This window comes from Perognathus longimembris, chromosome 1, assembly GCF_023159225.1.
Source record: "Perognathus longimembris pacificus isolate PPM17 chromosome 1, ASM2315922v1, whole genome shotgun sequence".
NCBI lineage: Eukaryota > Metazoa > Chordata > Mammalia > Rodentia > Heteromyidae > Perognathus > Perognathus longimembris.
The window spans coordinates 56,957,383-56,984,186 of NC_063161.1; the positions used below are offsets into that span (position 1 = coordinate 56,957,383).

A 26,804-nucleotide genomic window follows, 5' to 3' on the forward strand; every position below is an offset into this window, starting at 1 on the left:
AATAAATAAATAAATAAAAGTAGAAGTGGAGCTCTGGCTCAAGAGACAGCACTCAGGCCATGAGTTCAAACCTAAGTACTGGAGCACACACACACACACACACACATATACATTTACATGTATACAGTTCTCATTGCCCTTCTGGTTTGCTTTATCATAGTTCCATTGCCAAACCTAAGTATCACGGTGGGGTATCTATGTAAATATTGTCCTTTCCCGCATCTCTCCCCTTTTTTTGTCATGGGGCTTGTACTCAGGACTGGGTGCTGTTCCTGAGCTTCTTTGCTCAAAGCTAGCACTCTACTACTTGGGCCACATCTCCATTTCCAGTTTTTAGTTGGTTCATTGGAGATAAGAGTCTCACAGACTTTCCTATCTAGGCTGGCTTTGATCACAATCCTCAGATCTCAGCCTCCTGAGTAGCTAGAATAACAGACATGGGCCACCAGCACCTGGCCTTAGTTTTGATGTTTGAAACACATCTTACTATGGAGCCTAGACTAACCTACAAGTTGCTAGGTAGCACAGGCTGGCCTCTATCATGAGATCTCCTTGCCTCACTGCTGGGATTACAGGAGTGTATACCATGTCCAGCTTTCACACCTACCTTGACCTTGCTTTCGAAGTTGCATCTGGTTCTGTGCTATCCTCTCTTTGCTTTGTGATATTGTGCCCCTGAACTGTTTCTTATATTCTGTTGGTGATCCGTCAGAAACTTAAAAACTGCAATTATCCATGTAAGAGAAAATGTGAACGCTGGTAATCTTTCATTTCTGATGAGGAAATAAGAATAGCAGGTGGATTGGCCCCAATCCCTGGGTATGAGTTTTAAATTCCCCTAATTCCCTGACATGGAGTGATTTCATTGAAGAGATTGACTTAATCTCTTATAGTTGATGGCTAAACAGCTTGCTAAATTTCAAAATAAAATTTGTTCTTTGCCTGGTAGTCTACCAGGTTGGAAGTTGATCCTGCCCCCCCTCTCCCCCAAGCAATGCCATTTATTGAGGAAGGATTTGTGGGTTTTATTCAATTGGGGTTGCTGCATCTGAAGTGTTCTATGTCCCTGCCATCTGTGTCCAGCTATATGTGTCCGGTGATCTGATAAAATAACGGAAGCATTTTCTTTCTTTTTTCTTGTGCCAGTCCTGGGACTTGAACTTGGGGCCTGGGCTTGAATTTGGGATCTGGGCACTGTTTCTGAGTGTTTCACTCAAAGCTAGGGCTCTACCACTTGAGTCACAGGTCCACCTTCTGTCTTTTTGCTGATTAATTGGAGATAAGAATCATTCAGACTTTCCTGCCTGGGCCGGCTTTAAACTTCAGTCTCCAGATCTCAGCCTCCTGAGTAGTTGGGATTACAGAAGGAGCCACCAACACCCAGTTTGTAATAGTTCATTTAAAATTAATAGTGTTTTTCCTGTGTTGAATAATTTTTTACTTTTGTTCTCTCTTAGTGGTATCAATCACATATATTTGCTGCTATTTGCTTCTAAACCCACTCAGAACGGGAACAATTTGGACTCACTTGCTGGCTACAGAAACCCTGTCACCATGATGCATTTCAAAAGTGGACTTGAGTTAACTGAGTTACAAAACATGACTGTACCAGAAGATGATAATGTTAGCAATGATTCCAATGATTTCACTGAAGTAGAAAATGGTCAGATAAATAGGTGAGTATTTGTCCACCAACATGTCTAGCCAATATAAGAAATGGCTCTAGAAACATTGTTTTGATTTTCAGTTATTCTGTGGAATTATTCATTACTAAAGTTATGCTCCATTTGAAGATGCAATTTGAATTTCTTATGGGACATCTGTCAGGCATAGTCTGCCATAGCGAATGAACCAAATTGGGAAAGTAATTTATTCGTCTTTTCAAATATTTCAATTAAGTCTAATAAAAAATGTATAAATACATTGTCTCCCTCCCTCACCAGCCTAAACTTTTCAAAAGCTCAGTGCTTATGAATTAGACAGTCTGTTGGAATTTTACTGCATTCCTGTACCTGAATTTGTACTCCAGTCATTAGGATACTTTGTGTGCATGCATGCGCTGGTCCTGGGTTTTGAACTCAGGGCCTGGGTTGTTCCTGAGCTTTGTTTGCTCAAGGCTAACTCTACCACTTGAGCCACAGCTCCACTTCCAGCTTTTTTGTGTGATTAATTAGAGATAAGAGTCTTATGGACTTTCCTGTCCAGGCTAGTTTTCAACTATGATCCTCAGATCTTAGCCTCTTGAGTAGGTAGGATTACAGGTGTAAGCCACCCGTGCCCAGCACATTTATTTTTTAATCAAGATATGGTTTGGATTGGACACTGGTGGCTCATGCTTGTAATCCTAGCTACTCAGGAGAATGAGATCTGAGGATCACAGTTCAAAACCAGCCTAGGCAGGAAAGTTCATGAGACTCTTACCTCTAATTAACCACCAGAAAACCAGAGGTGGAGCTGTGACTCGAGTGCTGGCCTTGAGCAAAAGAGCTCAGGGACAGCTCCCAGGCCCTGAGTTGAAGCCCCACAACTGACTTAAAAAAAAAAAAAGTGTGGCTCAGTTGTATTTTCAACACGTGAAAATGACAAATGTGTCATCAGCATGAGCATTATGTGCATTATGTGTTGGTAGCCTTTCAGTCTAGTTGGACCCAAATGACTCTAGTGGAGAAATAGTACATGCATGAGGAAGAAAAGCACTGAGAGGAGGAGGTAGAGAGTGGGTGGGAAGAGGGCTCATTATGTCTCTAGGTGTGATAGTACATCCAGTGTTCTGTCCTGCCATCTCTTGAGTTTGCATTCTTTAAATTATAAAAGTAGCATGCTGCCAGCCAAGCATAGGTAGCTCACACTTGTCATGCTAGCTACTTGGGAGGCCGAGATCTGAAGATCACAGTTGGAAGCTAGTTCAGGTAGGAAAGTCTGTGAGATTCTTATCTCCAGTTAACCAGCAAAAAGCCAGAAGTGGAGGTGTGGCTCAAGCCAGCCTTGTGTGAAAAAGCTAAGGAATAGCACTTGGGCCCCAAGTTCAACTCTCAATACTAGAACCAAAAATGAAAAAAAAAAAAGTTACTTTTCCTACAATGGTGCTGAAATAGTACCCAGCCACATGGAATTATTGTGAAAATAGATGAGAAAATCCATGAAAAGCACCCAGTAGCACATCTAGCAGGAATAAGCGTCTTCATGTGGGAAGAGTCTCTTCCTTTGCCAAGTACCCCTCTCCTCACCTCAAGGAGCAGTAGTATTGTGCTGGGATTTAGATGATTGCTGTTTACTGATACCTTAAATTTGATTAAAAATAAATTTTTGTGCTGGTCCTGGGGCTTGAAATTTAGGGCCTGGGCGCTCGCTGTCCCTAAGCCTTATTGTGCTCACGGTTAGCACTCGCACTCTACTACTAGAACCACAGCTCTACTTCCATCTTCTTGCAATTAGTTGAAGATACAAGTCGAGTCTCATGAACTTTCCTGCCTAGGCTGGATTTGAACCGCAGTCCTCAGATCTCAGCCTTCTGAGTACCTAGGGTGATAGGTCTCAGCCACCAGTGCTTGGTTTGGTAAAATATTTCTACATTTTCCTAAGAGTATCCATAAAAATCTTTATATTTTTTCTCATTTATCTGTTCTCATTCCTGTTTATGCCGGATATTGTTGTTATGAGCCAGAAAATAATATGAGAGAGAGAGAGAGAGAGAGAGAGAGAGAGCGAGCGCTACAACTCCCTTTCTTGCTTTTTTGCTAGTTAATGGGAGATAAGAGTACCATAGTGCCCCCCTCCTTTTTTTTGCCTGTGCTGACTATCTTCAGATTAGAGCCTTCTGAATTGCTAGGGTTATAGGAATGAGCTGGATGTTTGAGGTCACAAAATCACCCATTATAGGGTTGGTTTGACTTTGTGATATTTTCAGAGCAGTTGGCTACCTGATGGTGTTCGTACTCTATTCTGTGGGTACAGCCTGACCCAGTGAAAACTTTTAAAATAATATTTCCGTCATCCCATGACCACTTGTCACCAACACCTTCTCCCATATCACATTTTGAGTCAATAAAAAAGGAGAAAATTTAAGTCCATTTCACTGCCAGAGGCCAGTGCTTTTTAGCAAGCAACTGTGTTTTTAAAATGGTGAGACAACAGAAACTTGTGATAAAGTGACTTGACCTAGTTATTTTGAATGGAATTTTCCACGACCAAAAGTGGTTTTTATCTTTTTTCAAAAAAGAGAGTTTATAGCAATACAACATCAAGATTTAAAGACTAAAGAGAAAAAAAAGTTGAAGCAATGAAGAGAGTAGAAAAAAAGCTTTCTTTAAATACTTCAGCCTTTTTTCTCTGGTACTGGGGCTTGAACCCAGGGCATCATAAATGTTTTTCCACTTGAGCTATACCTCAAACCCAATTAATTCATTCTTCCTGAGCTAAATTTTCCCTTCAGCCTAAGGTACTCCCTAATTCTTTTTTTATTTTAGTTTTTTATTGTTATTATAAAGGTGATATACACAGTGGTTACAGTTACATAAGTCAGATAAAGAGTACATTTCTTTTTGAGCAGTGTCACTCCTTCCCTTGCTCTCTCCCAGTTTTCCTGAATTCTTAAATAGAAAAGAATTCTGCTCAATTTATGCATTGCTAATGTTGGGAAAGTACATTCATAGTGCTGAGAGATAAAGGGCACTCACCCACAACCACTGTGGGTCCCAGATGAGCTCAGAGGCATTGTGTGTGCTAAAGATAAGGACGTGTGCTGGGTACCAGAGGCTCACGCCTCTAATTCCTAGCTGCTCAGCAGGCAGAGATCTCAGGATAGCAGTTTGAAGCCAGCCTGGGCAGGAAAGTCTTTGAGACTCTTATCTCCAATTAACCAGCAAAAAAGCCAGAAGTGGAGTTGTGGCTCAAATGATAGGATGAGAAACTTAAGTGGAAAAAGCTAAGAGACAGTGCCCAAACTCGGAGTTCAAGCCCAGTATGGGCTAACACTCATAAAAGAGTGAGTCAGGAAGTGGAGCTGTGGCTCCAGTGGTAGAGCACTAGTCTTGAACAAAGAAGCTCAGGAATAGCATCAAGGCCTTGAGTTCAAGCCCTAAGACTTGTGCACGCATATGCGTGCACACACATGCACGCACACATGCATGCATGCATACACACTAAAAGATTGAGGCAAAAGGTCTTCCTCTTTAGAACACTTAGAGTTTATTTGATAAAACAAAAATATGGATAGCTAATACTGACCCACACATGTGCGTACACACAAACACATACACACACTCAAGCACACATGCACACACACACACGGAGGAAATGTTGAATGGAGCCTAAGAATGGCAACCAGTCAGTAACATTTCACATGCAATGTTTTGGTAAGTAATATATCATTTAATGAGTCGATGTTAGCTTTGAATCATTATCATAAGGTTAAATGTATTATGCATGTCTTTGCAGCAAGTTTATTTCTGATCGGGAAAGTAGAAGAAGTCTCACAAACAGCCATTTGGAAAAAAAGAAATGTGATGAATATGTAAGTGTCATTATAAAATATGTATTTAGTTTTTATTTACATAGATTAGAACATGTTTTCAATTCACGTGGCCTAGTATCAAAAGCAGAGCTATCTACCTTCGCCAAGACGTATCTCATATACCCTACATTTTTCCCCGAGACTCATAAGAAAAAAAAAAAGAATCACTAAAAGATGAGTGTTGCTGGCTCATGCTTGTAATCCTAGCTACTCAGGAAGCTGAGATCTCAGGATCACAGTTTGAAGCCAGCCCAGGCAGGAAAGTCTGTTATCTTCATTAGCCATAAAAAAATCTGGAAGTAGAGCTGTGGCTCAAATGGTAGAGGGCTGTTCCTGAGTGAAAAGGCTAAGGGACAGCACCCAGACTCTGAGTTCAAGCCCCAGGACTGGTAGGCGAGCACACACACACACACACACACACACACACACACACACACACACACACACACACAGAAATCACAGGACCAATGAAAAAGAATTGCTTGAATTTGATTTCCATGTTGGTTCTTGGTTGTGTTTTGAAAGGCTTTGGCATGGTGAACTCTGGCAACTGTTTTACCCAGTGTGAATGTCTCTTTCTTTGTTCAGATTCCAGGAACAACCTCCTTAGGAATGTCTGTTTTTAACCTAAGCAATGCCATTATGGGCAGTGGGATTCTGGGACTTGCATTTGCCCTGGCCAATACTGGAATCCTTCTTTTTCTGTGAGTATTCACAAGATCAGACCCTTACATGAGTTGTTCTGTTTTATGAAGGCGGGGGAATTTTAGTGTTACATATTATAGGTTTTCACTTGATTGGATTCTAACTAATCACATCCCTTCTAGTACCTTCCACTTTAAATCTATTTTCTGCATGTTTGTTGTTACATGGAAGAAGTTGTAAATGTTTCTAAGTAATTTTTATCTATCTATTTATCTATCTATCTATCTGTCTGTCTGTCTGTCTATCTATCTATCAACTTTGTATAAATCATCTATCTACCTGTTTGTCTATCTAGCTAGGTAGATAGCCAGGACATATGTTCATTTTATTGTTTGAATGACTATCAAAAATACAACTATTGGCCAGGCACGGGTGGCTCACAGCTGTCATCCTAACTACTCAGGAGGCTGAGATCTGAGGATGATTGCCCAAAGCCAGCAAGGGCATTAATGTCTGTGAGACTCTTATCTCTAATTATTTTAAACTTTTTTTTTCCAGTCCAGGGACTTGAACTCAAGGCCTGAGCACTGTCCCCAAGTTTCTTTTGCTCAAGTCCATAGCACTCTACCACTTGAGCCACAGTACCAATTCCAGCTTTTTTCTGTTTATGTGGTTACTGAGGAATTGAACACAGGGCATCATGCATGCTAGGCAAACACTCTATCACCAAGCTACATTCCCAACCCCCTTATCTCTAATTAAGCATCTAAAAAGCTGAAAGTAGAGCTGTGGCTCAAGTGGTAAAACACTAGCCTTGAGCACAAAAGCTCAAGGGCAGCACCCAGATTCTGAGAGTTCAAGTGCTAGGACCAATACACACACACACACACACACACACACACACACACACACACACACACACACAATATCAAAAACTATTGCTTACAAGAAAAAGGCAGGAGGGCTGGGGATATGGTCTAGTGGCGAGAGAGCTTGCCTGGTATACATGAGGCCCTGGGTTTGATTCCCCAGCACCACATATACAGAAAACGGCCAGAAGTGGTGCTGTGGCTCAAGTGGCAGAGTGCTAGCCTTGAGCAAAAAGGAAGCCAGGGACAGTGCTCAGGCCCTGAGTCCAAGGCCCAGGCCAAAAAAAAAAAAAAAAAAAAAAGGCAAGAGAAAATGTAATTAGTTAATAATATTAAATATAAGCATTTGCAGAAATGTTTAAAATATTTGAAGACAGTGGTTTTGTTTTCATGGTCCTTACTAACGCTTTAAATCTTGTTAATTACTCAAAACATTAATAGGCATTTGATCCAGTCACTACTTTGGTATTTGGGGAATGTGTACTATGTTCAAAGGTAACTGTAGATTTGTTGGTAATAAATATTCAAGAAGCAGAGGAATCTTCAGCATGCTAGAGAGAAAAATTAGCATGTGCCTTTCCTTTGAAATTTAGTGAAAAGGAAATAAGAGTCTCTGTCTGTCTTTTTTTTATTTTTGTACCAGTATTTGGGGTTGAACTCAAGGCTTTGCCCATCCTCTTGGCTTTTCCATTCAAGGCTGCCATTCTTCTACTTGAGCCACAGACCTACTTCCGGCTTTTTGGTAGTTAGTGGGAGTCTCATGGACTTTCCTGCCTGAGCCATGATCCTCAGACACCAGCCTCCTGAGTAGCTAGGATTACAGATGTGAGCCACCAGTTCCAGACTCAGGTATATTCTTAAATAGTTGCATCTGAAAAGGTTGGACAGGACTTTCTGCAAATATTTTTAGTCAAACTAATGATTAAGATGGAACAAAATTTATAGTAGGAGGGGCTGGGAATGTGGCTTAGTGGTAGAGGGCTTTCCTCAATACCACATAAACAGGAAAGGTCAGAAGTGGCACTGTGGCTCAAGTGGCAGAGTGCTAGCCTTGAGCCAAAAGAAGCCAGGGACAGTGCTCAGGCCCTGAGTTCAAGACCCAGGACTAGCAAAAAAAAAAAGAAAGAAAGAAAAAAATGATAGCAGGAGAATCAACCAGCCTAACTCTTTTAAGGTTCCCTATTTCTTTCCTTTTTTTCTTTTCTTTTTTCCATGCAGTTTCTTGAAGAATCTGGGGGCCATTTGTCCAGAGATTTTTCTGTAATCTAGATTTTGCTGATTGATCTCTACGACACAAATTGATTTCTGTTCCTTTGTCTTGGGCTCTGGCTGTGGTTTGAGACCCTTTTCTTGGAGGTCAGATGACATTTTTCGTCTGTTGTATTTGAGTAGGGGTGGGGGATCAGGCTAATTTGAGACTGGTATACACACATGGACTTATGGGTAACAGCTTGGAACAGTGTCTTCTCCAAAGCCTTGGCTTGTGGAAATACCAGCTGTTTCTAGTCTGCTCCTTATTTGGCCGTTTGGATCATCCAGAGAAGATCTAATTCCTGCTCACAAGACCTGGGCCTGGTTGCCCTCTTCCTAGGAATGGGAGAAGTATCTCTGGGGCCCACCAGCCGATATCCTAGCATGAATGTGTGCCCCTAGACCTTGGTTTTCACCCAGTACCACTCCTCACCCCCCAAAATTGGGCCTAATCTCTCCCTGAGAGACTTATGGTTGATTGATTGCTTAATTTCATTTGTTTGAGATAAAACCTCATTATATAGCCCAAGCTGGCTCCAAACTTGCCCTTCTCCTGGCTCAGTATTTAGTATGCTGAGATTACAGGTGTGAACTACCATACTTAGCTCAGAGATCTGTGTGTGTGTGTGTGTGTGTGTGTGTGTGTGTGTGTGTGTGTGTGTGTGCTGGTACTGGGGCTTGAACTTAGAGCCTGGGTGCCATCCCTTTTTCACTCAAAACTGACATTCTACCAATTGAGATACTTCTACTTTGTTTTTGTTTTTTTGTTTTTTGCCAGCCCTGGGCCTTGAACTCAGGGCCTGAGCACTGTCCCTGGCTTCTTTTTGCTCAAGACTAGCACTGTGCCACTTGAGCAACAGTGCCACTTCTGGCCGTTTTCTATATATGTGGTGCTGGGGAATCAAACCCAGGGCTTCATGTATACGAGGCGAGCACTCTTGCCACTAGGCCATATTCCCAGCCTCTTGTTTGTTTTTTATGGTTCATAAGAGTTAAAGAGCTTCATGGGCTTTTTCTACTTAGACTGCCTTTGAACCAGCATCCTCAGATCTTAGTCTCCTGAGGCATAAGCCACTAGCACTCACCTGGGATCCTTATTTCATACTATGCAGTATATGTGGCCTTATACCAGGATGGGAGCAAAACCCACCCTGCTCAATGCATTACAAACATGTACCTGACCTCCAGTGCCTTTTGAGGATTCCGTGGTGCAAATTGGGCTCGTCTGAGCTTTCTCTAGAGTCAATTCAGGATTCAGGTCTGTCTACTAAAACTTGCAAAACTGTGTTATTGATGTGTCTTTTCATCTACTTACTATCCTGGTGTCTTAGCAGCTTAACACCTTCAGTAAAGTCCCTTTACTGAACAATCAGGTGGGGACAGAATAAATCCTGGTATCCTACCTACCCTTCTTGGAAATGAATTGATTTGTATTTACTCTGGCTCAGAGACAATGAATCTCTTATCATGTGATTCTTTAGTTTCTGAATGACGCAAAGATTTGACTTACACTGAGTTTTTAGAGTTGCAGGAATATTTTTTCCTGGATTAAAATGTAATAGGGCATGTAGTTATCTGTATGATACACTAATAGAAATTCCAGCCTAGAGGATCTTCAGGTAAAAGCTCATGAAAGTAGTTGTATCAAGACTCACACTTCAAAGTTTCTCTCTAAGGCTAGGCTCTGGTAGCTGACTCCTGTAATCTTAGCTATTCAGGAGGCAGAGATCTGAGGATTGAAGTTCAAAGACAGCCCAGGCAGGAAAGTTTCTGAGACTTTTATCTCCATTAAACTCTCCTCTCCTAACTCAAAGCCAAAAGTGGAGCTGTGACTCGAGTGGTAGATCACTAACCTTAAGCAAAAGCAGCTCAGTAACAGTGCCCAAGGCCATGTGTTCAAGCCCCAGGACTGGCACCAAAAAAGAAAAAAAGTTTCTCACTAAACACTGAATTCCCCCACCTCAGAACAAATAAGTACTCTGTTGTAAAAACCAACTGCTCTGTTTCTCAAAGCCAAGAAGCACTTGGCAGGACCCGGACATTTCATCTGCTGCAGGGCCCTGATCCAGGTTCATTGGCCAAGATGGACAAAGAGCCCAAGCTAGGAAGGCTCCGCCATGTCGCCTGGGACGGGCCTGGGACGGGCCTGGGACTCTTTACTGGAGTCATCTGGAAATTTCATAGTGTAAAGTCTTTTCCTTGGATAAGTTTGGAGCTCTTTTTTTAACCTAGCCATAATGACTGTCAACCCTATTAAAACTCAATTATTCAGTAAGTTCTTCCCTATAGTAAAAATGCTGTTAGATTTTTGTATTTCCATAAATTCTGAGACTTTATGATTCCATCTGAGAAACAAGAAGTATGCCAGCAGGAAATGTCAATTTGCACTTGTTTCAAAGCTATGTCATTCTGTGGGAAACCAAATGGGATGTGAGCCAGGCGCCAGTGGCTCACGCCTATCATCCTAGCTGCTCAGCAGGCTGAGAGCTGAGGATCACCGTTCAAAGCCCCAGTAAGCTACTCAGAAGAAGCTGGAAGTGGCGCTGTAGCTCAAATGGTAGAGCGCTAGGCTTGAACACAAGGAGGCTCAGAGGCAGAGCATTAGCTCTGAGTTCAAGCCCCAGGACCGGCAAAAGGCAACAACAACAAAATGGGATGTGATGTGCACTGAGGGGACAGGGACGGTGGAGGATGCACCACACCTCCAAGTGAAAAGTGAAAGACTTGATGAGCTCTTTCAGTCATTTCCTCTTTGCCGATCTTGTAATAAAACATGCCATTCTTCTTTCATGCAAACGTAAGGCTTACAAGCTGGATACCACTGGCTCATGCCTATAATCTTAGGTACTCAGGAAGCTGAGATCTGAGGATCATGGTTCAAAGCCAACCTGGGCAGGAAAGTCTGTGAGACTCTTATCTCCAGTTAACCACCCCCAAATTCTGGATAGTGTGAAACCCTGAGTTCAAGTCCCAATACCTGCACACACACAAAAAAGAATTATCACATTCATAACTCTAACTAATTAGGAGGCAAAAATCAAGGGATCATGGCAAGAGACCAATCTGGACAAAAAGAAGTTTGCAAGACCTGGACTCAACCAATGGCTGGGTGCAGTGGTGTGCGTCTCATCTCCAGTGACACAGAGAAATACAAGTAGGGACATTGCTCCCCAGGCATAAATGAAGACCCTACTTCAAAAACAGCCAATGCAAAAGGGCTCCAAGCACAATGCATGTGATAAGAATATCTGCCTAGAAAGGCCTCGAGTTCAGGCCCAACCAAGTACCCCTCCTCCACCCAAAAAAGAAGCACCAGATAATATCAAAGTCAAATAATACCAAGTCCCTATCACAACTAGAGAGTAAGTTAGTAATCATGGTAGAACACATGTGGTATTTCCACAAAATAGAATATTAGACCACTAGGAAAAAGGGTAAAACATCTTTTATGTTTGTACTGGCACAGAAGAATTTCCCAAGAGTCGTGTTACTGGGTAACATAGCACTGTTACATGCAAACAAACAATATTGGGTGGTGGTGGGGAGGAGTACGAAGAAAGATTGTGTATATCTGCATGTATCGCCAAGATTTTTTTAGGAAGAGAACAGAAGAAGAAGACTGTTAACAGTAGCTATTTCTGGGAACTGAGAGTCTGGGTGGAGAGATGGGAAGTTTATATTTAAGATTTGTGAAGTGCAGATGGCTCACTGCTGTAATTCTAGCTACTTAGGAGATCTGAGGACCACAGTTCAAAGCCAGCCCAGGTAGGAAAATCAGTGAGACTCTTATCTCCATTAGCCAGCAAAAAGCTCAGAAGTGGAGCTGTGGCTCAAGTAGTGGATTATCAGCTTTGAGCACAAAAGCTAAGGGACAGCACCCAGGCCCTGAGTTCAAGCCCCAGTATACAAACACACACACACACACACACACACAAACACAAACACACACACACCTTTGCCATGTGTCTTTCAGAGGAGGCCAAGGGGGAGGACTAGTTGGAAAATTTTTCATTTCTAGAGAACTTAAAACAAGTACAATAAAGCTTTTCCCTTCTCTTACCTACAAACAACTTCAGAAGCTATTTCCAGTGTCTATATTTAGATCATGAGAACTAGAATGAGAAATCAGTGTCGTATCACCTGCTCCAAACTGCTCTACATTCACCCCCCCCCCCCCAAAGCTTTTCTGCAGAGGCTGCCTGAGCTCCATCCCTCCCTGTCTCATCTCTGAGTTTGAATCCTGACCATCCCCTAAGGCCCAGATCAAATGCCATCTCCAGTGTTTCTGGAATCTTCCTAGAGACTTCCTTTTCTTCTCAGTATAATCCATTCCTCTCTAATGACTAGCACTTCCAGTATTTAGGCATCAATCTTAGTTTTTTTGTTTGTTTGTTTTTTTGCCAGTCCTGGGGCTTGAACTCAGGCACTGTCCCTGGCTTCTTTTTACTCAAGGCTAGCACTCTTCCACTTGAGCCGCAGAACTACTTCCAGCTTTTCCTGTGTATGTGGTACTAAGGAGTCGAACCCAGGGCCTCATGAATGCTAGGCAAGCACTCTACCACTAAGCCACATTCACAGAACACTTTTCTTTTTTTAATACCAGTACTGGGGCTTGAACTTTTTTCACTGAAAGCTGGGGTTCTACCACTTGAATCACACCTCTACTTCTGGCTTTTTGGCAATAAGAGTCATTCAGACTTTCCTGCCTGGGCTAGCTTTCAACCATGATTCTCAGATCTTAGCTCCCAGGGTAGGCTTGTAGGCTTGAGCAACTGGTGCCTGACTTTACCTTCCCTATTGAATTCTCTGAACTCTAGAAAAGCAGGATTTGTGTCAAATACTTCCTTGTTCAAATCATCTTCCCTGCTTCCAACAAGATATAGAACAGTCTATCAATAGATGTAAAAAATTTGTTTTTGCAGGTCCTATGGCTTGAACTTCTGGGATCTGGGTGCTGTCCCTGAGCTTCTTTTGCCCAGGGCTAGCACTCTACCACAGTTCCATCACCACATGATCCTAAGTCCTTATTTACATTATTAGATGTGGAACGTTTTTATTCAGTTGCAGAAGTATTCTCTGCATTCTGTCAAGAGGCTTATATGCCTAAGTAACTGCTTCCTCACAACTCTGATGTTGCCACATCTCGGCAAATTCTGTTAAGTTGGGTAGAGATTACAGTGTTCCTCTGAAAATATTCTGTCTGCTATTGAGCTGTCATTGCTTTGTTACTCTATATATCCCAAAAATTTGGGAGGACATTCACCAAGATGATAACTTTGCTCTTCTACTTATTTATTTTTATAGCAGTATTGGGGCTTGAATTTAGGACCTAGATGCTGTCCCATAGCTTCTCATTCAAGGCTAGCAATCTGCCACTGGAGCCACACCTCCACTTCCGGCTTTTTGCTGGTTAATTGGAGATAAGAGTCTTTTGGATATGTCTACCTGTCCTGTCTTTGAACCTCAACCCTCACATCTCAGCCTCCTGAGTAGCTAGGATTACAGGTCTGAGGCACCAAGGCCCGGCTGAGAATTTGTTTTTATTGGTAACAAAATGGTCTTTGAGAATGTTCTGGTGAATGTTGTCTTTGTCTGCACTCCCAAGCTGAAAGCAAATAGAATTGTACTATAGGAAAACAGACCTGTTAAGAGGAAGACAATCAGGAAATGGTGCCCTTCCGGGGGATCCTGGGAGGTCCACGGCTCCAGTCATACTCATCTTCCATTTTCTCAGTCACTTATTTGTTTTGAAAATTCTTTTGAGTTATAGTCAGGGCTCCCTAGAAATGATCTGAACAGTTAAATGTCCTTCGGCTGGCAGCAAGAATAATTGGCATCAGAGTCTCTTGTTTGGGAATAATAATACTAGAAGGGAGAAATGACACATTCAGGCTTGCCAACATTTGAGATACATGGATAAAGGACAGAGCTGAGCCACTGAGCTCTTTTTGAAATTCATTGGATTTAGAAGCTCTTCAGAAATAGAGAACTGGGAGCATGGTTAGCATTGTGCTAATAATGCCTGCCTATTTTATGAACAGCAAGACCTGGCCCTTATGGAAGATGGGTCCCATCCATTGTTTTTTAAAAGTTGAGCCCTTATTGCTTAGTTTATGAGTCATCTCTGATGCATATGATAAGGCATTCCAAGAATTCAATTCTCTTGGTCCCAGAGAGGTAGGAGTGTGTGTGTGTGTGTGTGTGTGTGTGTGTATGTATGTGTACCATGCACACACTCATACTCAGTCCTAACCTGCATCATTCCTGTAATCCTAGCTGCCCAAGAATCTGAGGCCTGAGGATCACACCTTGAAACCATTCTGGGCAGATCAATCTGAGAGATTCTTACTTCCAATTAACTAGCAAAAAGCCAAAAATGGAGGTGTGACTGAAGTAGTAAAGCTCCAGACTTGGGGGAAAAAACAAGAATAACAACAACAACAACAAACCCAAACCAAACAAACCTGAAACCAGTGGGAGCTTGAGGTCCTGAGTTCAAGCCACAGTCAGCACATAAATAAAAGGAGCTCGCTCAGTCCTGTGTATCCTGAGGTACACTGGTGCTTTGGTGCTGTACAATTTCTATTTTAATTCCCTGTATTGTTCTTAGCTTGTAAGAGATAACTATATGGTCTGTGGTTTTAACAGCATGATTCACCTCTGTGATACATAGAATGTCTTTCCCATCTGCTCCTCTGGCTCACAGAAGGCCAGGAGCAAATCAGCACAGTAGGGCTGGGGACAGAGGTTTGCAAAATTAGCTCCAACTTTTATTCTGTGCAGAGTGGCAGTTGGCTTAGTAGATTGGAAACACACTCCTGTGTGAGCCAGTATCTTGCTTTGTTCTTGAGCACCAAACTTCTCCTTCTGTCAGACATGTGGTAGGAAGGATCCACAGCTGTTCCAAGGGTGGGCACACACAAGGACCTGCAGACCAAACACAGGCTGAGTCTTCTGTGAGGCTCAAGCGCTGAGGACAGCTTTTATTTTTTATCAGAAGGACTAAAAAAGAAGATAATCATAAAGTTTGCAAAGTTTCATGGACTTTATAACAACTGTATCCATCACCTCTATTTTTATTGATTTAAAGCAAACCCCAAAATTGCCAGGTGCTGGTGGTTCACACCTGTAATCCTAGCTACTCCGGAGGCTGAGATCTGAGGATTCAAAAACAGCCCAGGCAGGAAATTCCATGAGACCCTTATTTCCAATAAACCAGCAAAAAACTGAAAGTAGCAATTGTGGTTCAAGGGATCAGGACCGTGACAAACAACAACCCCTCCCCCGCCCAAAGATTCATAGAGGTTAAGTAGCTTGCCCAGGATCACACATTCCAGGAGAGGCATGTGTGTCACAAGCTGTCCATCGGACATTCTGATTATACGTCCCTTCTCCTTACGTGCCTGGTTTCCATGGAAACTGCAAGGAGAAGTATGAATGAAACCCCTCCGGAATGGAAATCTAAAATCTGAATTTCAAGTCATTGTATGAAATTGTTTTCTGTCACTCAAGAGATTGATCTTTAGGGGATGAAGACTGGGCAGCATTTCACAGAGTAAAATGTCTAGGTTGAAGGGAAGAAGAAGCAAGTTGTCCTTGTGGGATAGAGAAGAGGAACGAGGCCACGTCAGCAGTTAAAATGGAGCATGCACAAAACCCACAGCACACTCCCAATGAGCAGCAAAAACAGGAAGTGGTAGTAACTCATGGCTTCCTTCTTTCTAGTCCAACTTCCTCATTTAAGGGCACAACTCTTGCTAACTTCAACCTCAAAAAGCATTAATCAAACCCAATAAATTCTTTTTGTTGTTGTTGGTATTTTGTTTGTGCAAATGGTGAGATCATAACTTTTTTTTTTTTTTTTTTTGCCAGTCCTGGGGCTTGAACTTAGCGCCTGGGCACTATGTCTGAGCTTCTTTTGCTCAAGACTATAGCACTCTACCACTTGAACCACAACACCATTTCTGGCCTTTTCTGTTTATGTGGTACTGAGGAATCGAACCCAGGGCTTCATGCATGCTAGGCAGGCACTCCACCGTTAAGCCACATTCTCAGCCCAGTACCTCTTTTAGATACCCTTTTCTCCCCAGGATTATAGTAGATACTGTTTGATTTGGTCAACAACAAAATTAAAATAGTAATAAATAGTAAATAAATAGTATTGCTCTTTTAAATACCCTTTTCTCCCCAGGATTATAGTAGATACTGTTTGATTTGGTCAACAACAAAATTAAAATAGTAATAAATAGTAAATAAATAGTATTGAGGCTAGTTTAAGAAAAGTTTGCCTCAAAGTATTTAGACCTGCTAATGAGGAAAGAAATAAAAGGACTTGTGTAAATAATGGATCTTGCCTCTTTGGGGCCAGCCTTTTCTAAAACTGTCTCCTTCATTTCCTCATATTTAAAAACAACACAGTAATCCCCTCTACCAGATCTTAGTGTTCTAGTCCTCTGACTCTTGCTGTGTTATCTTTAGACAAAATACTTAACTTCTCTGCCTTCAATTACCTTATCTGTAAAATAGAAATAGTAAAAAAAAAAAAAGCCAGATTGCTTTTAGTAATTTTATAGAATCTTACTAAAGTGAATTAAGGCTTTAAGAAACTCCTTTTTTCCCAGGTGCTGGTGGCTCATTCCTGTAATCCTAGCTACTCAATAGGCTGAGACCTGAGGATCATGGTTGCAAGTCAGGCAAAGCAGGAAAGTCCATGAGAATCTTATCTCGAATTAACCACTAAAAAAAGTGAAATGGAGGTATAGCTAAAATATCAGAGGGTTAGCCTTGAGCAAAAATGCTGAGGGACAGCACCTAAGTCTAACAGCACCAAAAAGGAAAAGAACTTAACAGAAAGAAACAGAAAGAAGAAACACAAAAAGACATTTCAATACAGGATTATTGACCCAAACAATAACAAAAAAAATTATAATGTATGGGGCATCAAAGATATGGGGAAGGAGAATTTGAAAATATTGCTTAAATCTGTATTCTAAAGAAGTAAAAGCTTGAAGAAGTTGCTCAAGCAGAGTATACACAAAGCCTGGCTTTTCACACTAATGGCTGGTGTACATGCATGTATGCATGTTGGTACCAGGGCTTGAACTCAAAGCTTGGGTGCTATCCTTTAGCTTTTTCACTCATAGCTAGTGCTCTACCACTTAAACCCTAGCTCCACTTTTGGCTTTTGTGGTGGTTAATTGGAGATAAGAATCTCATGGTCTTCTTTGCCCATGCTAGCCTTTGCTAGCCTTAAACCTCAATCCTCACATCTCAGCCTCCTGAGTACCTGGGATTACAGGCATGAGTCACTAGTGCCTGACTATTGAATGTGTCTGAAAACATGAGAGAGCTCAGAATACAGCCCAAACCTTGTTTCTTCTATATATTTTATAAGTATTGTAGAGCTGACTCCATCTTGATTAGGGAAACATGATAGGAAATATTGGGGGGAATAGAGCTGACTCCATCTTTTTTTTTTTTTTTTTTTTTGCCAGTCCTGGGCCTTGGACTCAGGGCCTGAGCACTGTCCCTGGCTTCTTTTTGCTCAAGGCTAGCACTCTGCCATTTGAGCCACAGCACCACCTCTGGCAGTTTTCTGTATATGTGGTGCTGGGGAATCAAACCCAGGGCTTCGTGTATTAGAGGCAAGCACTCTTGCCACTAGGCCATATCCCCAGCCCCTCCATCTTGATTATTAGGTCAACCTGACCCCAAAATTCTGCTTCTGTAAATGGCTTGCTTAACTTATTTGTTATTTGCTCTACCCTCTGGGTCAACTTCCTATATCTGTGCCACACTTGCTTTGTTGCAAGCTCTACCCCCTGTGTCAACCTCCTACATCTGTGAACTTACTGCGTGCTCTACCCCCTGCATCAAATCCCTACATCTGTGCTACGCTTTTACCTTATAAACCCCAATTTGAGGACTGCTCGGGGTCACAGTGGCAGCTCCCAAGTCTGCCCTGTGTCCCTGGCCTGTCAGCCCACTTTTCACTGTCACAGTTCAGCTCCCAAGTCTATGCTGCGTCCCTGGCCAGATAGTTCACTTTTTGCTTCCCCAGTAAGTCCATCTTTTTGCTTGAGACTGTCTCTGAGTGGTGGACTCTTAGAGAGACGGGGAATCCCCTCCCTCAAACCCCTAACGTTTCTTTTTTTTTTTCTTTCTTTCTTTTTTTGCCAGTCCTGGGGCTTGGACTCAGGGCCTGAGCACTGTCCCTGGCTTCTTTTTGTTCAAGGCTAGCACTCTGCCACTTGAGCCAGAGCACCACTTCTGGCCTTTTCTATATATGTGGTGCTGAGGAATCGAACACAGGGTTTCATGTATTCGAGGCAAGCACTCTTGCCACTAGGCCATATTCCCAGCGCCCCCCTCCCCCCTAACATTTCTAACCCCGTAACAATAAGATAGCGAAATATATCAAGCTATAGTTTAGTCCTATATGTTTTTCTCCAACAGGATATATCAAGTCTCATTCTATTACATATGTCAATTGCTCTCAGTATCTCATATCCCTTAATCACCCTCCTTACTCATGACAAATAAGGCACTTCAGTAATTATAATTACCCTTACTGAAGGCTTCTAACCAAATAGATATGTTAATGTATTTCCTTAGTAATCATATATATATGTATATATCATTCATCTAGATATCAGACGTAAGGCTTGAACTCAGGGCCTGAGCTTTTTGCTACCACTTGAGCCACAGCTCCCCTTCCAGCTTTAATTGATTAACTGGAGATAAAAAGAGTCTCGTGGACTTTCCTACAGCTGGCTTTAAACTGTGGTCTTTGGACCCCAGCTCTCTGAATAGCTATGATTACAGGCATAAGCCACTGGCACCCGGATTAGGAACCATAATTTTTTTTTAATTTTTATTATCAAACTGATGTACAGAGAGGTTACAGTTTCATACGTTAGGCAATGGATACATTTCTTGTACTGTTACCCTGTCCCTCATACCCCCCTCCCTCCTCCCCCTTTCCCTCCCCACCCCCCAGGTGTTCAGAGGAACCATAATTTTTTAATCTCAACCTTTTAACCTGAATTCCCCTTAAGAGGGGGCAGTCTGGTCTCTATCCAAAGTATTGGTTTTTCTCTTCTTTCTCCAGTGTTTGTTTTATATCTGTGACTCTCCTTCCCTTGTGTTCTTTTGGCCCATTTCTGGCAGTCCATCTGTTCTGCTGGCGAGCATTCTGTATTCCTCTTTCATTTCCTTGTGGCTACAAACTACACATTAGAAGCAAAGTGCTATAAGACCAGAGAGTGCTGAGGAGCAGTCCTTTCCCCCAGAGAAAGCAAGGCGTAGGAGCTGGAATGGCCCTACAGCAGCCACAGGCACCGCAGCCCGCTGTGGCCAAGTGCCTCTCCACATAATTGCCTTTAATTATTCACAGTGCAATCTGTTGCAATAATGCATCATACTGGGCATGTCTGTCTATCTGTCTCTCTCTCTCTCCTTCCCTTCTTCCTCTTTCATTCTTTTTTGTGCCAGTCCTTGAGCTTGAACTCAGTACCTGAACACTGTCCCTGCATTTGTTTTGCTCAAGGCTAGCACTCTACCATTTGAGCAATACCTCCTCTTCTAGCCTTTTGGTGGTTAATTGAAGATAAGAGGCTCACATACTTCCCCACCCCACCCCCCAACCCCCAGGCTGGCCTTGAACCATAAGCCACAGATTTCAGCCTCCTAAGTAGCTAGGATTACAGGTATGAGCTACTGGCATCTGGCCCTTTTTCTTTCATTTTGTGCTGGTACTAGAGCTTGAACTCAGGGTCTGGGTACTGTCTTTTTAGCTTTTTTGATCAAGGCTGGCACTCTACAACTTGAACAACAGCTACATTTCTAGCTTTTTGCTGGTTAATTGGAGTAAGAGTCTCATGGACTTTTGTGCTTGGTCTGGTTTTGAACTTCAGTCCTCAGATCTCAGCCTCCTGAGTGCTGAGGATTACAGATGTGGGCCAAGAGTTTCAGGCTTAGCTTTGAATTACATAATAAACTAGAAATGGCAAAATCACTCATATTCTAAGGAGTGCTCCTTTATTTGGTGGGATATTTATCAAAGATTTTAAAGCAGGGTAATAGGATCCACACTTTAGGTACTGTTAATAAGTGGTATTGACCATGTATATTAACCTTGGCAATTCTAAAATTAAAGGTCAGAATATATTTTCTAGTTACTACTGTTGTAGGGAGCAGAGCTGACTCCATCTTGACTAGGGAAACATGGTAGGAAATGTTGGGGGCGGTAGAGCTGACTCCATCTTGATTATTGGGTCAACCTGGCCCCCAAATTCTGCTTCTGTAAATGGCTTGTTTAACTTGTTTGCTTGCTCTACCCCCTGCGTCAACCCCCCACATCCGTGCTACACTTTCACCCTTATAAACCCTAGCTCAAGGATTGTTAGTGAACAGTGTTAGCTCCCGAGTCTGCACTGTGTCCCTGACAGGTCAGCCCGCTTTTTTAGGGTCGCAGTTTCAGCTCCCAAGTCTGTGCTGCATCCCTGGCCAGTAAACTCACCTTTTGCTTCCCCAATAAGTCCATCTTTTTACCTGAGACTGTCTCTGAGTGGTGGACTCTTAGAGGGATGGGGAATCCCCTCCCTCGAACCCCATAACAACTACCTCAGCATTTCCTTTCTTTGCTTTAGGATCCTATTGGTTTCGGTGACATTGCTGTCTATATATTCAATAAACCTCCTACTGATCTGCTCCAAGGAAACAGGTAAGCTGAGAGGAAGACTTAATTGTGTTAAGGCAATGATTTTCAGGATATTATGAATAACTGAGGTTCTCTCTTAAGGATGACTGGATTATTACTATTACTATTATCATTAGTAGTATTTTACTTATTTATTTTGTTTGATGCCAGTTCTGGGGCTTAAACTCAGGTCTTTGTAATCTCACTTGGCTTTTTTTTTCTTTCTAAAAGCTGGTGCTCTACCCCTTGAGCCACAGCTCTATTTCTAGCTTTTTGTCAATTAATAGGAGATAAGAATCTCACAGACTTTTCCTGCCCAGGTTGGTATTGAATAGTGATCTTCAGATAAATTTCAGCCTCCTAAGTAGCTAGGATGACAGGCGAGAGCCACCTACACTCTATGCTCTGTGCTGGATTATTTAAAGAAATAAAGGAATCCTTTGACCTCTGTAATGGAAAGACTGACAGTGGCAGCAACATTGAAATCAAACAGACATGAACACTGAACAAATACTGTTGTCGCTCGAGCTTGTTCTTCTAGCATGTGATGACATCACTGGAAAGGCTTCAATCTTTCTTTAGGTCTTTATAAATCCTGAGCAAAGAGTTTGCAAAGTGAACAGATGTTTTATTCTCTGCTGTGCATATTCCAAGGAAAAATTGTTCCTCCTGAGGCAAGGTGGGAGTGAGGGCACACCCTAGGATGTGGAGTTCTCTGGACATTACAATACCTGACGTGTTTATTTTCCATTCCTGGGACACTGGATTATGTTCATAATACTTTGACTTTTACTTTAGCGTAAGCCATATTGGCCAGCTATTGTATACAGACGACTGGGACATTTTTGTAATAAATTCAGGATCTAGTCATTGTCTAGTTTAAACAACAGTCTTAGGAGAGATTAAACAAAGGTTTAATTATAGCCTGACCCATATTGCTTTTCTGTGAACCTTTTTTTTTTTTTGCCAGTCCTGGGGCTTGGACTCTGGGCCTGAGCACTGTCCCTGGCTTCTTTTTGCTCAAGGCTAGCACTCTACCACTTGGGCCACAGTGCCACTTCTGGCCATTTTCTGTATATGTGGTACTGGGGAATTGAACCCAGGGCCTCATGTATACAAGTCAAGCACGCTTGCCACTAGGCCATATCCCCAGCCCTTCTGTGAACCTTTTGAAAACACAGACTTCAAACTGCCATGACGAAGTGTAAACACTTGGTTTCAATGAATATTTTAGAATTTTAGCATTGATTGAGATGAGCCGGTTGACCAGTTTTGAATTTTGCTATCATCAGTTTATTCTTTGGATAACATTGCTGCTTTCTTTTTAGGAGCTATCTTCCACCTAAATTTCACAACTGATCAGAATTCTTATGTAGTGACTGTTAGATGTAGCTAAATTTGGTGTGTTATTTTAGACAAGAGGGACTGGGATGTTGAAACCATTTTGTGTGTGTGTGTGTGTGTGTGTGTGTGTGTGTGTGTGTGTGTATACGCCCGCATGCCAAAACTGTAGCTCGAACTCAGGGCCTGGGCACTGTCCCTTAGCTTTTTCACTCAAGGCTGGCACTCTACCGCTTGAACCACAGCTCCACGTTTGGATTCTTATTTGTTTTTATTTATTTATTGCTGGTCCTGGGGCTTGAACTCTGAGCCTGGGCAAAGTTCCTGAGTGTCTTTTGCTCAAGGCAAGTGTTCTACCACTTGATCCACAGCGACACTTCTTTTGAATAGTTTATTGGAGATAAGAATCTCATGGAGTTTCTTGCCCAGGCTGGCTTCCAACCATGATCCTCAGATCTTAACCTCCCGAGTGGCTAGGATTACAAGTGTGAGCCACCAGGACCCAGCTTCACGTTTAGATTTTTCCTAGTTAATTGGAGATCAAAGTCTCATAGATCTGTCTGCCCGGGCTGGCTTTGAACCATTCAATCCTCAGATCTCAGCCTCCTGACTAGGTAGGATTACAAGTGCAGGCTTCTGGCATCCAGTAAGACAATTCTTTCTTAACCTAATCAATTAGGCAATTAATTCAAAAGGAATCTTTTTTTGGTCTCAAATATGAAAATCTTTATTTTAAAGAGTACATATTAAATCTGTGAAAAACGTGTGGGAATTTCCCCAAGAAAGGTAGAGATGGTTTAAAATAAATCTGGTGACCTCATAGTTCAGTTACTTTCGTACTTCTTTAGCCAAGTGAAAAAGGAGAAATGGAGCTCACGCCTGACATTTTAAAATGTCAAGAAGTTGGTTCATCATCCCAGTACCTTAACCCTGAAAAACCAGCATGGGAGTTTTAGAGAAGCACAGAATAATTTGGTGAATACACTATGGAAAAATAAGATCTTGGTATTTTTATTTTTTGTGCTGATCATGTGGCTTGAACTCAGGGCTTGAGTGCTTTTCTTTAGCCTTTTTTCACTCAAAGCTAGTGTTCTATTTAAGTCACAATTCTACTTCCAACTTTTTGGGTAGTTCATTGGTGATAAGGATCTATTTCATGGGCTTTCTTGCTTAGGCTGGCTTTGAACCATGATCTTCTGATCTTATCTTCTTGAGTAGCTAGGATTACAGGTGTGAACCACTGGCTCCTGGCAAGAGGTTAACATGTTAGCCTTTAGAACTTTGTTATTATTTTTTTCCTGTGACCTTAAATTTGTTTCTTTAAATAGGTTGCATGGTTTATGAAAAACTGGGTGAGCAAGTCTTTGGTACCACAGGGAAGTTTGTGATCTTCGGAGCTACATCTCTCCAGAACACTGGAGGTAAAAAGAAAGAAAGAAAGAAAGATAGAAAGAAAGGAAGGAAGGAAGGAAGGAAGGAGAGAGAGAGAGAGAGAAAAGAAAGAAAGAAAGAAAGAAAGAAAGAAAGAAAGAAAGAAAGAAAGAAAGAAAGAAAGAAAAGGAAGGAAGGAAGGAAGGAAGGAAGAAAGAAAGAAAGAAAGAAAGAAAGAAAGAAAGAAAGAAAGAAAGAAAGAAAGAAACAACAAATGTTTCTCTACATAATTTCAAACTGAGTGACCATCATTATCTTTTCTACTTTGGAAGCTCTGTGTCCATATGAGATGTATCAGAATTGAAGCAGTTCTTACTTGATTGCTAAAGTGTCACCGGGAAGGACAACCACTTACTTAGGGATGAATGTATTGCCAGGGGTTAGAGACTTAAGCTACCTGCTTATCTTTTTTCTGAACTGAACTTTTGTGCTCCAAGCTAGCACTCTACCACTTGAGCCATACCACCACTTCGTTTTTTGGTGGTTAATTGGAGATAAGAGTCTCATGGACTTTCCTGCCTAGACTAGCTCCAAACCATGATCCTCAGATCTCAGCCTCCTGAATAGCTAAGATTACCTGTATGAGCCACCAGTCCCTGGCCCTGTTTGTGTTCTTGAAGTTAGTCTAGAAACTAGATTGTCACTCCTCACAGTACTGGTAATATGTGCCTTAGGATTGGCTTTCTAAAAACATTCTCATTTTCCTCCAGCAATGCTGAGCTATCTCTTCATAGTAAAAAATGAACTTCCTTCAGCCATCAAGTTCCTCATGGGAAAAGAAGAGGAATTTCCGTAAGTCATAGACCATTCTTTGTGATAAAAACCAGAATGTTTTTAATTTAAATGCAGGCTAACGAAAGTTTTTGATTTAACAAAATTACAGAAATATGAATTTTCCTAGGCTTTGTTTTTCTTGGTGTATTGTTCAGTAATAAATTTGGGGGCGGGGGATATAGATAAAAAAAGCAAGATGAACCTCATTTTATTTTATTTTTTTATTTTTTGATGATGAATTCCCTTTATAAAAATTGAAAAGTCAGTTTCTCTGTCATGCTGTAACTAGTAGATATTACATTGTCCCAAATAGCTCAAAATATCTATCTAGTTTTTGTGAAATAAAGCAGTTTTTTTGTTTTTGGTTTTTTGGGGGGTTCATTTGGTGTTTTTTTTTTGTTTTGTTTTTTTGTTGTTGTTGTTATTTTTCTTCTTTTTGCCAGTCCTGGAGCTTGAAGTCTGGGCTTGAGCACTGTTTCTAAGTTTTTGTGCTCAAGGCTAACACTCTACCACTTTGAGCCACACCTCTACTTCCAGCCTTTTATGCTTAAATGGAGATTAGAGTCTCATGGACTTTCCTGCCCCGGTTGGCTTCAAACCTCCTCAATTCTCAGCCTCCGGAGTAGGATTAGAGATATGAGCTACCCAGTACCTGGCCAGATACTGAGTACAGTATTTTTATCCCAGAAGTAGAGCCCAAGATGTAGGAACTGGTGGCTCATGCCTGTCATTCTAGCTACTCAGAAGGCTGAAATCTGAGGATCAAAGTTTCAGGTCAGCCTAAGCAGGAAAGTCTGTGAGATGCTTCTCTCCAGCTAAACACCAAAACACTGGAAGTGGAGTTGTGGTTCAAGTGGTAGAGCACTAGCCTTAAGCAAAAAAGCTCAGCACCCAGACCCTGAGTTCAAGCCTTAGGACCAGCACAAATGCACGTATATACACACACACACACACACACACACAGAAATGTAGATGTAAGCCAATCTCAAAATTGAGCAAATCCTAGAAAACATTGTTTTTGATGTTTTGATTTCTTATTTAAAAGTTTTTATCAGCCTTAGTTTCTCTGCCCCCTTCGCCCTCAAAAGAAGCATTACAGAAGCCAGAGTCCTAGTGTTCTATCCTAGGGTACAAGGTCAAGTCCATAGTTAAAAGGTTAAACCCAAGGATAGAGAATGCCTACCTGTGGTGGCTTTCTCCTCAGTGATGTCAGCCAAGCCACTCCAAAAGGAACTTTCTCTTTGAATAATAGGACAGATTATAATCTGACAGATGCAATGTATACATTCAGCTTTGAAATCACATAAATAATTGATAGGAATTTGTTGTAGGGAGTACAGCTGACTCCATCTTGATTAGGGAAACATAGTAGGAAATATTGGGGGGCATAGATTAAGTCAACCTGAAATGGCTTGCTTAACTTGTTTGTTGCTTGCTCTACCCTCTGTGCCAACCTCCTACATCTGTGCCACACTTGCTTAACTTGTTGCTTGCTCTACGCCTTGTGCCAACCCCCTATACCTGTGCTACGCTTTTACCTTTATAAGCCACAATTTGAGGACTGCTCGGGGCAGTGGCAGCTCCTGAGTCTGCACTATGTCCCTGGCCCATCAGTCTGCTTTTCGTTGCCGCAGTTCAGCTCCAGAGTCTGTGCTGCGTCCCTGGCCAGTCAATTTGCTTTATGCTTCCCCAATAAATCCATCCTTTTGCTTGAGACTGTCTCTGAGTGGTGGACTCTTGGAGGGACGGGGAATCCCCTCCCTCAAACCCTGTAACATTTCGAACACCGTAACACTGGTTCCTTGACCAGGAAGAGTCCTTAACCACCTTCTTTCTGGGGGGAAATCGCCCAGGTAAAGAAAAGAAACCTCTGAAGGAGTAGGTGTGTATGTCTAAGCTTGGTGGACCAATTTGGTTTTGTCTCAGTTTCTGTATTGGAAAAATGCACTGTTTGTGGGCCTGAGACAGAGAAGCTGGACGCAGAAGCTCTTTAAAGCCAGGGTAGTCAAAGGACGCCTTGACCCCGTTCTGAAGGTCCTCATAGTGAAAGACGTGTATGTTAATCTTGTTCCTCGTCCGGTATATGGCTGTGTCTGTTCTCAATTCTGCTGTTGCTTGCTATTATTGTGATTGGACACATTTTATAGGAAGACATAGGACAAGCGGCATCCGCTGAGGAACTTCCCCTAGACCTGGTCTTAAAACATTTCCCGGCTTGCATGGCCTACCTGCACTGGGTGGGTGGCCCTCAGTCCCGAAAGGGCCAGGAGAATATCCACAA

At 42.0% G+C, this 26,804-nt stretch overlaps 1 protein-coding gene across 3 annotated transcripts in view; it reads left to right on the forward strand.

The window, feature by feature from the left end:
• Nucleotides 1–26,804, forward strand: part of Slc38a1 (solute carrier family 38 member 1) — an 84,573-nt gene that overhangs the window by 32,094 nt on the left and 25,675 nt on the right. For all 3 annotated transcript variants that reach the window (XM_048365858.1, XM_048365867.1, XM_048365850.1), the window contains 6 exons: nucleotides 1,458–1,676; nucleotides 5,437–5,512; nucleotides 6,101–6,216; nucleotides 20,928–21,001; nucleotides 23,647–23,739; nucleotides 24,460–24,541. In XM_048365858.1, coding sequence (XP_048221815.1) covers nucleotides 1,555–1,676; nucleotides 5,437–5,512; nucleotides 6,101–6,216; nucleotides 20,928–21,001; nucleotides 23,647–23,739; nucleotides 24,460–24,541 — 563 coding nt within the window. In that variant the 5' untranslated portion in view covers nucleotides 1,458–1,554. The remainder of the gene's footprint in view (nucleotides 1–1,457; nucleotides 1,677–5,436; nucleotides 5,513–6,100; nucleotides 6,217–20,927; nucleotides 21,002–23,646; nucleotides 23,740–24,459; nucleotides 24,542–26,804) is intronic.